We start from the raw sequence: 12,325 nt of genomic DNA, 5'->3' as shown, positions 1-12,325 counted from the left end.
ACACACTCTGAAGAGAAGAAGGAGAGTGAGGAGCGCTTATCAGAGCTGATACATTGTTCCCATTCTTTCTATTTGTTTTTAAATATATATTCTATTGTTTTCATATAACTAACAAAAAGAGGAGTCCTCATTCAACAAGGAGGAGGAGGTGGAAAGGGGGGGACCAACGCAGGAGGAATTCTTTAAATTGAAAGAAGAAGAAGAAGAGAGAGAGAAGACTCAAAGAACTTTGATCGAGGATCTCGGGAAAGGAAAGAGACGTTTCCAAGCAGTGGATTAACTATGATATGTGGCTCCTAGAAGAAGTTTCAGTGGGATCTAACTAGGAAGAAACTTTTCTATGGGGTTCTTTTAAATGATGTCTTATTGTGGTGGATGTCTGGAGGAGATGACCATGATGGGTTCATATTGTTCCCCGGTGTATTCCCTTTAAGTTCTATATTTGTAGTGAGATCTAAGATCTTGAAAACTTTGGATAGGTCTTTTGATTGCTCAGTATTTGGATTTCTATGTGTTTTTTTTATTTCTTTCTTATACTGATTGGAATATAAATCAGGAAGGAGGCTTGTGTCCAGACAGTGCTTTTAGTTGTCTTTCTTTTTTTTTGTTGGATCCAGAAGAAGGATGTACCTGGCTGGGAAGTTGGTGTGTTTCTTGCAGCTGGTCCTTGTGATTTGGACCCTGCTGCCCCTGTCCGGCTGGGCTTTGGTTTGCTTGCCTTGCGATGAGTCCAAATGCGAGGAGCCTAAGAGCTGCCCGGGGAGTATAGTGCTTGGAGTGTGCGGCTGCTGCTTCATGTGCGCCCGGCAGAAGAACGAGACCTGCGGCGGAGTCTATGGGCTGCATGGAACCTGCGACAAGGGGCTTCGCTGTGTCATCCGCCCCCCGCTCAATGGAGACTCCATCACTGAATACGAAGTAGGGGTCTGTGAAGGTGAGTTCACCCCATTCCTTGGCGTGCAGGTGGTCACGAAAGCGTTAATACCCTCCCTAGCCCATGGCCAGGAATGTTCAACTTTTTTACTTGAACCCATTATGAACTATTTAGATATATAGATTTAAATATATATATTCAAAAGCCACGTTTTTATAATGCATCTGATTTGGATGTGCGCTAAATATGTCGATATCAGAGCGTGTGACGCCATCAATCCATATATGAACAAGGGATTGAATAATAAGACAGGAAGGTCTTCTCCTACGTGTGTAATATGGGGTGCAAATAACTAGCGCACAATTATTTGTTATTATGTAGCACACATCAAGCCCAACCAGACCTGCAGAATAGGATATATAGGTAAAATACAGAAAACCGACCCCAAAATGCGATTTTTCTAAGTTAATGGAATGTTCACGCACTCCACATTCTTGCTCAATTTATAATAAGAGGTTTGCTCTTCTGGATTGTTGTCATGAAGCCAGTAAAATCTTAAAGCCAGGATCCTTGCAGTGTAATATTGTGGTGGCTGATTGAAAGCCTTGATCGGGTTCCTAGATCATAATACGCTAGATAGATGCGATTATTTCTGGTAACAAGTGATCAGCAAGTGAAATAATAGGTTTTCTAGATTTTTTAGACGCCTCAGGGCTTATTGTATATATCACACGAGGTTAGGTGATGAAATAGCTTTATTTCACGTATAGATGCAGAATTACTGGGGGTTTAGCTGCTACTAGAAGCATATTGTAGTTTACATGTGTTGGTTACTTGTTGATGATATAGTAGATATTGATGGGTCAGTTGGGATTGGTATGAATGCAGAAGGATGTATTGATTACAAAAAAAGCAAAGCAACCAGATCTAGAAGAGAGAAGGCACAGAGCCTCTTACTATTACAAATTTGGGGGAGGAGAAGAAGCTGAATGATGCAGTGGATCCCATGTGGTTGATCATTTTCAGAAGATGTTTTAGACAGTAAGCCCTGGACAGGTGACTAAGGCTCTGGGCCACCTGGAGATGGTGTAGGTCACATAGACAATGTTTATTGTTCCCTAGTATTCTATCCACTAGATAGATTTCACTTTGTAGACTGTTTAGTGAAGATTGCCCACCCAAATCTTATTTAGATGACCTCTGGCCAGTAATAAGGCTCCCATGACCTTCTATTTACACCACAGCCTGCCCAACAGATACCAACTGTTATAACTACAAGCAGAGCAAAAATACTGGAAATTCCCGGTCACACAAGCCAATTTTGACTAGCTGACTTGTAATTTAACCATTGAGGAGTATGATTTTTTTTCTTTTGTTTGCTTTATATATAATAACATCAGATTTAGCATGGTAAATGTTTAATGTGTTACAAAAATGACTAGTTTATCCCTTTTAACACAGCCCTTGCATTAAAAAGTATTGACACAAATTGTCCAGCGCCATGAATTGCCGGTTATTATAATTGACATACCTACTCCAATATTATATCACCAAGCTTTGCCCGTGTTATTTTCATCTGGGAGCTGCCATTCTTTATTACATGTTTATTTTTTTTATTTAATATCTAGATTCCTGCCATGTAGCCATAGATAGATACTGCGATGTGATAGTTTTAGTAGTGTTGTGTTTTTCTTAATACCTACTTCTGTCTTACTGCCTCAAGCACAACAGTGACCAGTCCAGTTATTGGCTTAGAAAACAGTAGAAAGACGTTTACACGCAACATCTGTATGTTTTAAACTCAAAAAAAAAAAATGTAGGCTGCCTCCTATGGCGATTCCTTTTAACCCAGCTGGATAGTAATAACAGAGGTCAGAGTAGTCTCTAGAGGCACTCGCCATTCTCCCTATGCACTTGTTAAATATGACTGTATCAAGTTCCAGAGAAGTTGGTTTTCACACAAATAGTACATATTCTGTTTTCTGCATCTCTGACAGGTACAAAATATCGTGCTCTTTAAGCACCTGATAAAGGCTTTTCGATCATACAAGACAACCCAAAGGCCGGTTCATAGTACTTATTAATACTGTTGTCACCCTGTGTTGACTCCTTGGTATTGTCTATTTTTACGCCATATAATCATTTGTCAAATTACTTTTTGTGGGGTAAGAGGTAAAAAATGACAGACAACACAAGTTCTAAATTATATTTCACTTTAAGGGATCATCTGGAGACCACAAAGAATAGTACTTCTGGAAGAAAAGAATTGGTTGATACTATCTAAAGTGATTTCATCGCAAGGCCAACGTATCTTCTATTTTAGTAGGAAAGGTCTCCTGGGGCTTTCTAAGTCACATGTAGATATTTAATGATGATTTTCGCTGCCTTTATCCCGGTTTGTGTCCTTCTTCGTCATCTAAGAGTCCATTCCAGCATGTTGTGGACAGCGGCAGATACTGACTTAATAAGAATTTCACTGCCGTCCCTCAGATCATTGCGCTATATAATAATCTTAAACAGTGGACTACGTCGAAGTGTAAAAGAGCAGTTATGCAGCCAGCGGGAGCATTCCACTGGTTTCCATGGTAACCACTCCATATTTAGAACTTTGGGCTATTTAGGACCATTCTGGGTCACTGTGTATGGGTGATATTGTTGCCATTATTTGACGTGCCTTAGTTTTAGTAATCCTGCTTAGTAAACCCTCAGCATCGATCATGTAAACGGCAAAGGATACAGATGAAGTTGTTTATTGTAATTGCTAGGTAATCGGATTTAGCCGCAATGGAGTAGTTTACTTTAAGTGGTTTTGGTTGCCCTTGTTGTAAAAGGATGACATCCTGGTGGAATATATTTCCTTTTTTTATATTGGTTTTATCAGTCATGCAAATATTAATAAGATTATAAACACTTATTTAGGTGAACAGCAAACTCTGATAATGCTCAGGCAGTTAAACAGGAATAGGCAACCATGGCTTCCACAGCTTACGCCTTCTTAGCTAGTTCAGGATAGTACTTGATTGTGTATTGATACAAAATTTCAGGATTGACTTTTATAGACCTAGTCTGCTAATAATTTACTAGAACTATGATCCACCATTAAGGCTTTCTTTTTAAGGAGTTCGGATGCATTCTAATCCACAAAGGCAGCGTTGTCCAACGTGAAATCTATAATTTGCTCCTGTCACTTTAAGAAAATGCAAATGTAAGTTAACTAAGCCCATAGCGGATTCCCACTTTCAAGACGTCCTTCGTCAGCCATGAGTTAACCATAAAGTAGGAGCTTACCGCTTCTCCAGCAGCTCTCCTGACCTAAAGTCCTAAATAGCAATCTTGGGCTGCCTGAGGTTACTGGGAATTGTAGTTTAGGTACTGGTCACCCCTGTTGTATATCTGTTGTATAGGTTATACTACTTTGTATCCCTTTTTTTCCTTTTGGTGATTCCCTTGTTACATTGCACAGCGCTACAGAATATGATGGCGCTATATAAAAGAATAAAATAATAATAAAATGTTCTTTGACTCCTGTAAACGCTGCTAAAACAGTCTTGTACTTTTTTTCCCCGCTTTATCTTCCTATTTTATGATGTCATGCCGTTAAAATGGGTGTATATTCCCCTGAAAGTGTGTAATGAAAGAGCTGAACTGTACCGCCATTTATTTCTTTCTAAAATATTTTGCCGAGGAGAAAATAAACGGAGATTAATTTTGGTTTCAAGGATGTCCTGCACGATATTATTACCACAAATCATTGTAAGCGACAAAAAAAAAAAAAAAAAAAGTCCATTAGAAATAACTGATTGTGTCATTTATCAATAACTAATAAAGAAATTATGTGTACAAAATTAAATTCGGTAGGGTGATGTGTTACCTACCCACTGTACACTATAAAATACTGCGCGTTCTCCTAATAAATACTGAAGAGTTATGTCATTACATATAGGTGGAAACATCCAGAGAAAAATATGTGCTTTTGGAAAATTACATATATCACTGTAATCACTAGCGTTCCGATCAGTGTATTATGTGAAGCATCTCCATTGATATCCCTTCTGACACACACGGTGTTAAATTGCTTGCTATTGCCTGCTTACTGTTCCTTTAAGAAATGTATCCTAGCCCTTAAACATTTCAATTGGGGCATTTTGTAGGGGCTACAAAAAGAAAAGGATACCGTTTAACTGTTTCAGTGCTGGTGGTTAGACCTTGTATATAGCAAAGTGTACTCGCCGAGTGAGTTGTGTAGCACTAAAATCACTAAGTAAGGAATCGTTATGGTAACTGAAGCCTACAGTTGGCGTGTGAACGATAGGTTTTCAACACAACGCTGTACAACTTACTCCACGCATCCTTTTTTTCAATAGGAAATCCACCTTTAACTCTTTCCTTTTGGGGCTGCTTGCCTGCAAGGCAATGCATCCCTATATTAGGGTGAAGATGCTGTGTTGTATGGCATTAAAAAAAAGCCTATTCTGTTGCGGATACACACGTTGTGAATCTTTATTTATTAATCAGAGTTTTTATTGACTTTGACGCCTTATCCTGATCGGGTTTTTATATCTGCGTTCTCAGCCCAAGAACAAATAAAAGTTTTCTGAGCACGCAGTAGATCGGCAAGCACGTACACACTACACTGACACATTTCTGAGCATTGAGAGAGCTGTCACTCAGCAGATGCAATTACTTATTATTGCTCCTTTTTTTTTCCCTAAAGAGAATTATTGTCAGTGATCAGAGGAATACAAAAGAAAAACTCTATTCATTGTTCTTCCCGGCTTAGAAGGTAGGCGGCAGCACAGAGCCCCTAGAGGCTTTAAATGGGAGGCAGCTATCAAATATTTGTATGACAAAATGTACTATGAAGCCTTGAAAATATCAATAAATCTCTTTTATTTCTGTTAAGCACAAACCAATTCTGTGAGCATCCTATAACACTCAGCCGCAACAAAACAAGATATGCTGTTTACTTTAATGGAAAATATACTACATTCAAATGATATTCTCTATTACAGTTCATTATGTAACAGGCGTATCGTTTGAGTGTGAATAAAAATAACATTTTTATAGATGTATGTGTAGTTGGTCTAAAAAAAAACACCTTATACTTCTTTTTATTTTTTGTGTTCGGAAAAGCCTGGCCTAGATGAAATAATATGAGAGGAAGAGGCTGCATAGGGTAACATTGGAACTGGAGAGATTCCTCCGACTAAAGAGAATTCTTTCACCTTAGTGCTAAACTCCCTTGTTGATGTCGAAATACAACACCCATGATCCTCGCCCATTCTAGAGACTGATTGAGAATTGTTGGAGTCGACTTTTGGTGCAGCTTGGTTTCCAAGTGCTGCTGAACACCGTGTGGGGTGGAGACCTTTATGATACAGACCTGGAGGTGTTTTACTGCAATCATGATAGGTTCAACATCTAAAATCTTACAACAAGCTTAGAACATATATGTGATACACTATATGGAAAAAAGTATTGGAACATTTGACCAGTACATCACCAGGGACACCTTCTGAATACATAGACATTAATATGAAGATGGCCCTCCTTTGCACCTATACCAGCTTCCACTTTTCTGTGAAGGCTTTCCCCAAGATTTTGGAGTGTTTGTGTGGAGATTTTGCCCATTTATCCAGTAGATCTTTTGTGAGGTCAGGCGCTAATGTCGCAATCTCCGTTCCAGTTCATTCCAAAGGTGTTCGATGGGGTTGAGGTGAGGGCTCTGTGCGGGCCAGTCAAGTTCTTCCACACCAAACATCCAATCATGTATTTATGGACCTTGCTTTGTGCAGTAGGGCACCATCATGCTGGAAGAGAAAAGGGCCTTGCCAAAACTATTCCGACAAAGTTGGAAGCATATGTCAGCCAGTTGAAGTACAAGACATTTAGTTGGATTTGTAGTCGAAAAACAAGCAAAGACCGGGATCGGATCAATAGAAGCCAAAGCACCGTGCCCAGGATAAGGCAAACTTAATGCCGGAAGACAGCCAGGTACAGGCACAGATTGGCCATCTGGTACACCAGGCAAATAGCTGGTGGGCCGTTATCCGACAGCATCATACAGAGTGCGGCTAGAAATGCCCGGCCGCACACTACATGAGCATAGGTAATAACACAATCAATCATAAGGTAACACGCCCAGAGCCAAAATGAGGTCCCGGAAATAAAGCAAAGTACATTGTTAATATGAAGAACTCTATTAATGAATGAATATTTAGCGTAGTGTTGAGAGCAACTCATCTGGTGAAGGTTGTATTCACCAAAGCATATCATATTCAAATAGGGTTAGTTGTAAGATCTTAAAAACACTGATGTCTTAAGAAAATACGAATAGAGGGATTACAGCTGTTAATGTATCTTAGGAGGGTGTTGTTTCCTGGAAAACTAACAATCTGGATGGGTCTTGTCTGAGGCAGAGACTCATGGGACTTGTAACCGAACAATAAATCGGAACAACCTGTTAGAAACGTACAGTATCTGTAAAGAGTTATAACTCTGATCTATGCATAAGATAAGCGTGAATATAACCGAAACAGGAAACAAGTGAAAACAAACCAGCATTGCGGATAAATTACATTTTATGATACTGATGGAAATGATAACTGACTTTTTGAGTTTTTTGCCAAATCCATTGAAGTTAATGCTTTTGTGCGTCCTTCATCATCTCACTATGCACTACACACTGTGACTGCACAATCTTACTATGATGGTCTCTCGCAGCTATGTGTTATGGTTACAACATCCATAACAGACTTTCAATAAGTGTTTTTACCATTTTTGACTTTTCTCGGCCCGTGTTATTGTGAGCGGATCTATGGTGGGTAACGGAGCATTTTATCTCCGGTCTCAGTAATCTGTCAGGGCCTATTGACAGCATGGAAAGATGAAGGGTCACTTAAGTTTGTTTTGGGCTATTGTGTAGATCATAAGAGAAAGATCGAAGGGTTAGTTCATTGTATATGGCCGCCTTTTCTAAGCCCGAACTAGAAAGTTGCTCTTTTCTTCCATCTTTCCAGACTGGCAGTAGCACAAAAGGAATTCTTTTATTGTTCGAAGCATCCAGCACTGTGCAAGCAATTCTTTGGTGGCAGATTCATTTGAACAAAAGTGGGAACTCTATTTAGTCCATTAGATGAGGAAAAAAAAGACAATTATCATAGCATAGTGACTGGAATTTAGAGTTTTTTTTCTCATTTATCATTCAGTGGTTCCTCTTTTTTTTTTTTTTTATTCCGTTCTTCTTTCAAGTAAAAAGTACTGATTAGCGGTAAACTAACAAACTTAATCATTTAGAAACGACAGATGTGTCTCAGGAAAATAAATCAATTATGGATAACTCAGCTTGGTATAGCAATGTATATTACTGCTTCAAGGGGGAGTAATGAGTGTTTTTAAATAAATGTTATACTATTTTAGATGTGTTTTCTTAGTATAGATGGAAAAGATGGCCATTCTAAAATGAAAGCGACACTCCAGTGTCTTGCCAAATAATGGATCTTAAGGTACTTTTAAATACCTTGTTATACATTTATTTAAGTAAGAATAAATACCGCTTGCTCCACGTAACGATGCTTGTGCATCAACTGAGTGGCTGCGTTTTCACACAGGGGTTCTCCTGAAACGCTTACGGAGGTTGAAGGAGATACGGTATGTTCAGCTGATGGAGTGGGAAAAGGGCCAAATGCAGAATCCAACATGTATTTGAGGGGGGGCACGATGAAAAGTTAAAGAAAACATAAGAGAATTTAAAGGCTGGAGTGTCATTTTAGTGATATAATGCAATGAACCATACAGTATTGGGTCTTCAGTCTGGTGGCCTTAGAAAACATGTGGAGGTTTACTGAGCTTGCCTCTGTCAGTTCTAGTTTTGTCATACGTTTCAATGGAGTGCTGTGCTTTGGCATTATATGAAGAAAAGAAATAATAATACTAGTTGGACAGGAATGATTTCGCTGATAAAACCTACACTAGGCTTCTACGTCCCCTTGATGGGCAGAGGTAACTCCATAATGAAAAATTAGGACGGTATCATTGCGTTGTCTCTGAAGGAGCCTAATGGTGTATCTCTAAATAGAACTTCAAATTGACGGTACTTTTAGATTTAATAATGGATATTTTACAAAGCGGCAGAATGAAATAATAAGCTTGCGCAATCGTGTTTTAACTGACTATTATAAATATAATTTGCTTCGAAAAGATGATTTCCTGAATTATATTATTTCATATATATGGAATTATTACATTAGGCAGTGGTAGAACTGATTTAGAGTGAATATCTTCAGGCAATTATTAGTAAATTGCAACTCATTCAAAGCAATTTGACATTTTACATTATCTGCAAATCAATATTGCACATATTTTTTTTTTTGCTGTTTTTAATACTGCCAAAATTCTCCTGGAGGTTAATTTTATTGCCAATTTGGTACTGTCTTTCTGCATAATGAGTGTTGATCTTGTGCTTTTTTTTCTGTTCCAATACATCATTTAGACCACAGGTATAATTAATGCAATCTAACAGACATCCTGCATAATTATCGACTAAGGCTTTGATGCAGTTTATGCCGAGAACAAAGGACCATCTTATATTACAACACTTTTTTATTTTTATATTTTTTTTTTAAGCTTTTCAAGCAGCTTAGACATTTTGAGCAGTTCTCAGCTCCGAGCATCGCGCATAAACATAGCACCAATTACCACCTTCTTATCGCCAACATCCAATAGATGTCTATGATTTAACCAAAACAAAAATCATGCCTTTTGTATTTTTTGCCGTCTGTACTCTGAATGCCGCAGAGGGAAAAAAAATTCAATATTTTTTTACTTATCAATGCATAAGTCACAGAGGTAATGAGAACTGCCATTTTAAAAGAGCATTACTCAAAAAAGTCATACAAGAGATCATCGAATTAATCTAGGACGGCGAGGAGTAATTTCTCTTTCCGTGGAGTCGTGTCAGAGGCCAAGAGCAAAGAAATAAAAAAAAATGCTGCTTAGTGCAATAAGCGAGCACTTTAAGGCTGAATTATGCTAAATGTCTCCACATCTTTAATTCCCGGGCCTTGAAATGTGATTAGCTATTTCAGCAAAGGGCATCAGAGGTAATTATAGTGTTTCGATGATGTTGCATGTATGGAGCTCAGACGGATTCCATTTTTAAGTTGTTTACTAAAGATCCGTTCAATATGAAAAATATTTTATTGTGTTTTTGATAACCATTTATGTGGGAAATGCATACCTTAATTTGTCCAACTCTATAGTGGAAAATGGAAAATAAGTAAAGCGGTGTGATTATGGACCAGTTTGCAACCAGGCGGAGAACATCCATGAAGCTTATTGTAAGCTATGACTGATAGCGAAAGGTCTGTGATGCACCACACAAAAAAAGTCGAATAAATGGTTTGCCTGGAATTACCAGTGAGCGTTTTCACCCATATCTACCAATTGTGATTATTATGATCATTTGTGTAGGAATGTAATTTGGAATCTGCTATACGCAATTATCATGTCATGTTTGATTTAAACATATAGCAAATGGCCCTTGCTGCTATGAAATGAAATTACTATTTAAGTCAATCATTAGAGGGAAGGTTTTTCATTTTATAGACAGTTATTCATAAAAGTGTAGGCACTCTCGACCTTTGCTTGTCATCCGAAAGAAGACATGAAATTGTCTCATTGACTTGAATTTATATAACAGAATTGTATGCGCTCTAAAATGTGCAATTTCTTAGTTAACCAATGTATAAGTTGATCTTTGATTTCTTTGACTCATAGAACAACCTAGGTCATTGGATTTTTCTTATCTGATAGATAGATCTTATACAAGATCTCTGGTTTCTGAGATGTACTGTAATGGGGGGGGGAGTTATCTTGACGATAAACCTCTGGATTTTGATGTATTTCATTTAGTTGTAATCTCGTTTTTGGCATTGCTGGAATATTGCCTCAGAATATCACCTCAGAAACTTAGTTTAGACTGATGGACAGACCTACCCAGGTCCCATTTAAATTTGTTTCTGGGTTGTTGACAATATGATATCGATGTCATATGTGGCAGCCATTGTGATGCCATTTAATGTTTCACCCATACAAAGAACCCTTACGAAAAGTAGGTAAGAACATTGCACAACATTGCATGCCGATATCTGGAATATCAGTTTGGTTCACTGCTCAGATGGTCAGTAACCGTGGGTGAGCCCACTGTGGCATGAGCTGAGACAAGCCTGAGCCAGATCTCTTCTGGCCAAGCCAACATACCTTCTAGAGATACAGATTTTGCACATGTCTAGATGGCCCAATAACAGAAACAGATGAAGTATTTTAGCCGGTACTGCCAGAGAGCATGAGTCACAGTGTGGAGACCATTATGACCAAAACAATACAGAGTGAGAAATGCCACAGCAGTTAATGTGAGAACTTTGCTAGTTGTGTGATGCATGTCCACAAAAGGGAGTATTTGGCCGTAAACGTTTATACCAGTTACCTCTGTGTTGAGATTGTATTTTCTTTTTTTTTGTACATGTACAGTACAGTGTTAGTGCCATAGTTTCTTAAGCCCCGTTCGTGCTTGTGATAAGGGCCTCAGCTTTGATCTTCTAACATCGGCGTTCGATCCATTCTTCTTGCTTTTTAGCTTTGTATTTGTTAGTTATAACCATGGTGTCCCTCGTTTCTGTGTGTCTGTGGATATATTATAGCTCTTAAATACAGTTACTGCAATATTGATGATACAAGGCTTTCTAAAATAACTGTTGGCCTGCGTTAGTAATGAATGCATAGATTATTTTAATTAGCCATGTTTATTGCAGAACATAAGGTGACTTGCATTAACATCATGTCGTTTTGGGTGGAAGTTCCATAACGAAGACAAGTCAAATAATGAGCTGTGTATGCAGGCAGCCCTTGCTTTCTTATGTTGACCTTTACTCCCTGAGAAGCATTTAAAGGTGTATTATGCGATCTAAATTTGATCTGTGACTAGCTGCCTTGGTGGTCCACTGAAAGTTGGCGTAACATATGATGCATGGTAACACACATTATGAGGTGCCGAACTGTGTTACATAGAATATACCAAAAATTCTCACATATAAACCATTGTGTATTAGATTGATCGTGCATGTGTGTATTTTGTATGTAGAAATGGGAGAAATATATTGCATTCACATTTTTTCCTGCTGTCCTCTATTGGCTACATTGTGTTTTTTCTGAAGAACACTAGAAGACAAATACTTATTTTTGGCCCGAGTATTCTTCACTTGCAGAACTTGATCATTTATTATATCAGCTGTGCATGCTTGTTGTAATATTATTGAATTCTACTTATGTAAAAAAAAAAAAGAACAATTTCTTGTTGTACACTTTAATTTCGCTCTAGTTTGTAGTATTTTATTGGTGTTTTGAAGATGAAGTGTTTTCTCTTCCAACTACTTTTCCCGGTCAGCACAATAA

At 38.2% G+C, this 12,325-nt stretch overlaps 1 protein-coding gene across 1 annotated transcript in view; it reads left to right on the top strand.

Moving 5' to 3' along the window:
- Positions 1–609: 609 nt before the first annotated feature.
- Positions 610–12,325, top strand: part of CRIM1 (cysteine rich transmembrane BMP regulator 1) — a 296,241-nt gene continuing 284,525 nt past the window's right edge. The window contains exon 1 of the mRNA XM_053459281.1: positions 610–934. Within this exon, the coding sequence (XP_053315256.1) occupies positions 625–934 (310 nt within the window). The 5' untranslated portion in view covers positions 610–624. The remainder of the gene's footprint in view (positions 935–12,325) is intronic.

The sequence above is a fragment of the Spea bombifrons genome, chromosome 3 (genome assembly GCF_027358695.1).
Source record: "Spea bombifrons isolate aSpeBom1 chromosome 3, aSpeBom1.2.pri, whole genome shotgun sequence".
NCBI classification, from domain to species: domain Eukaryota; kingdom Metazoa; phylum Chordata; class Amphibia; order Anura; family Pelobatidae; genus Spea; species Spea bombifrons.
This window is presented reverse-complemented; position numbering and strand designations above follow the sequence as displayed.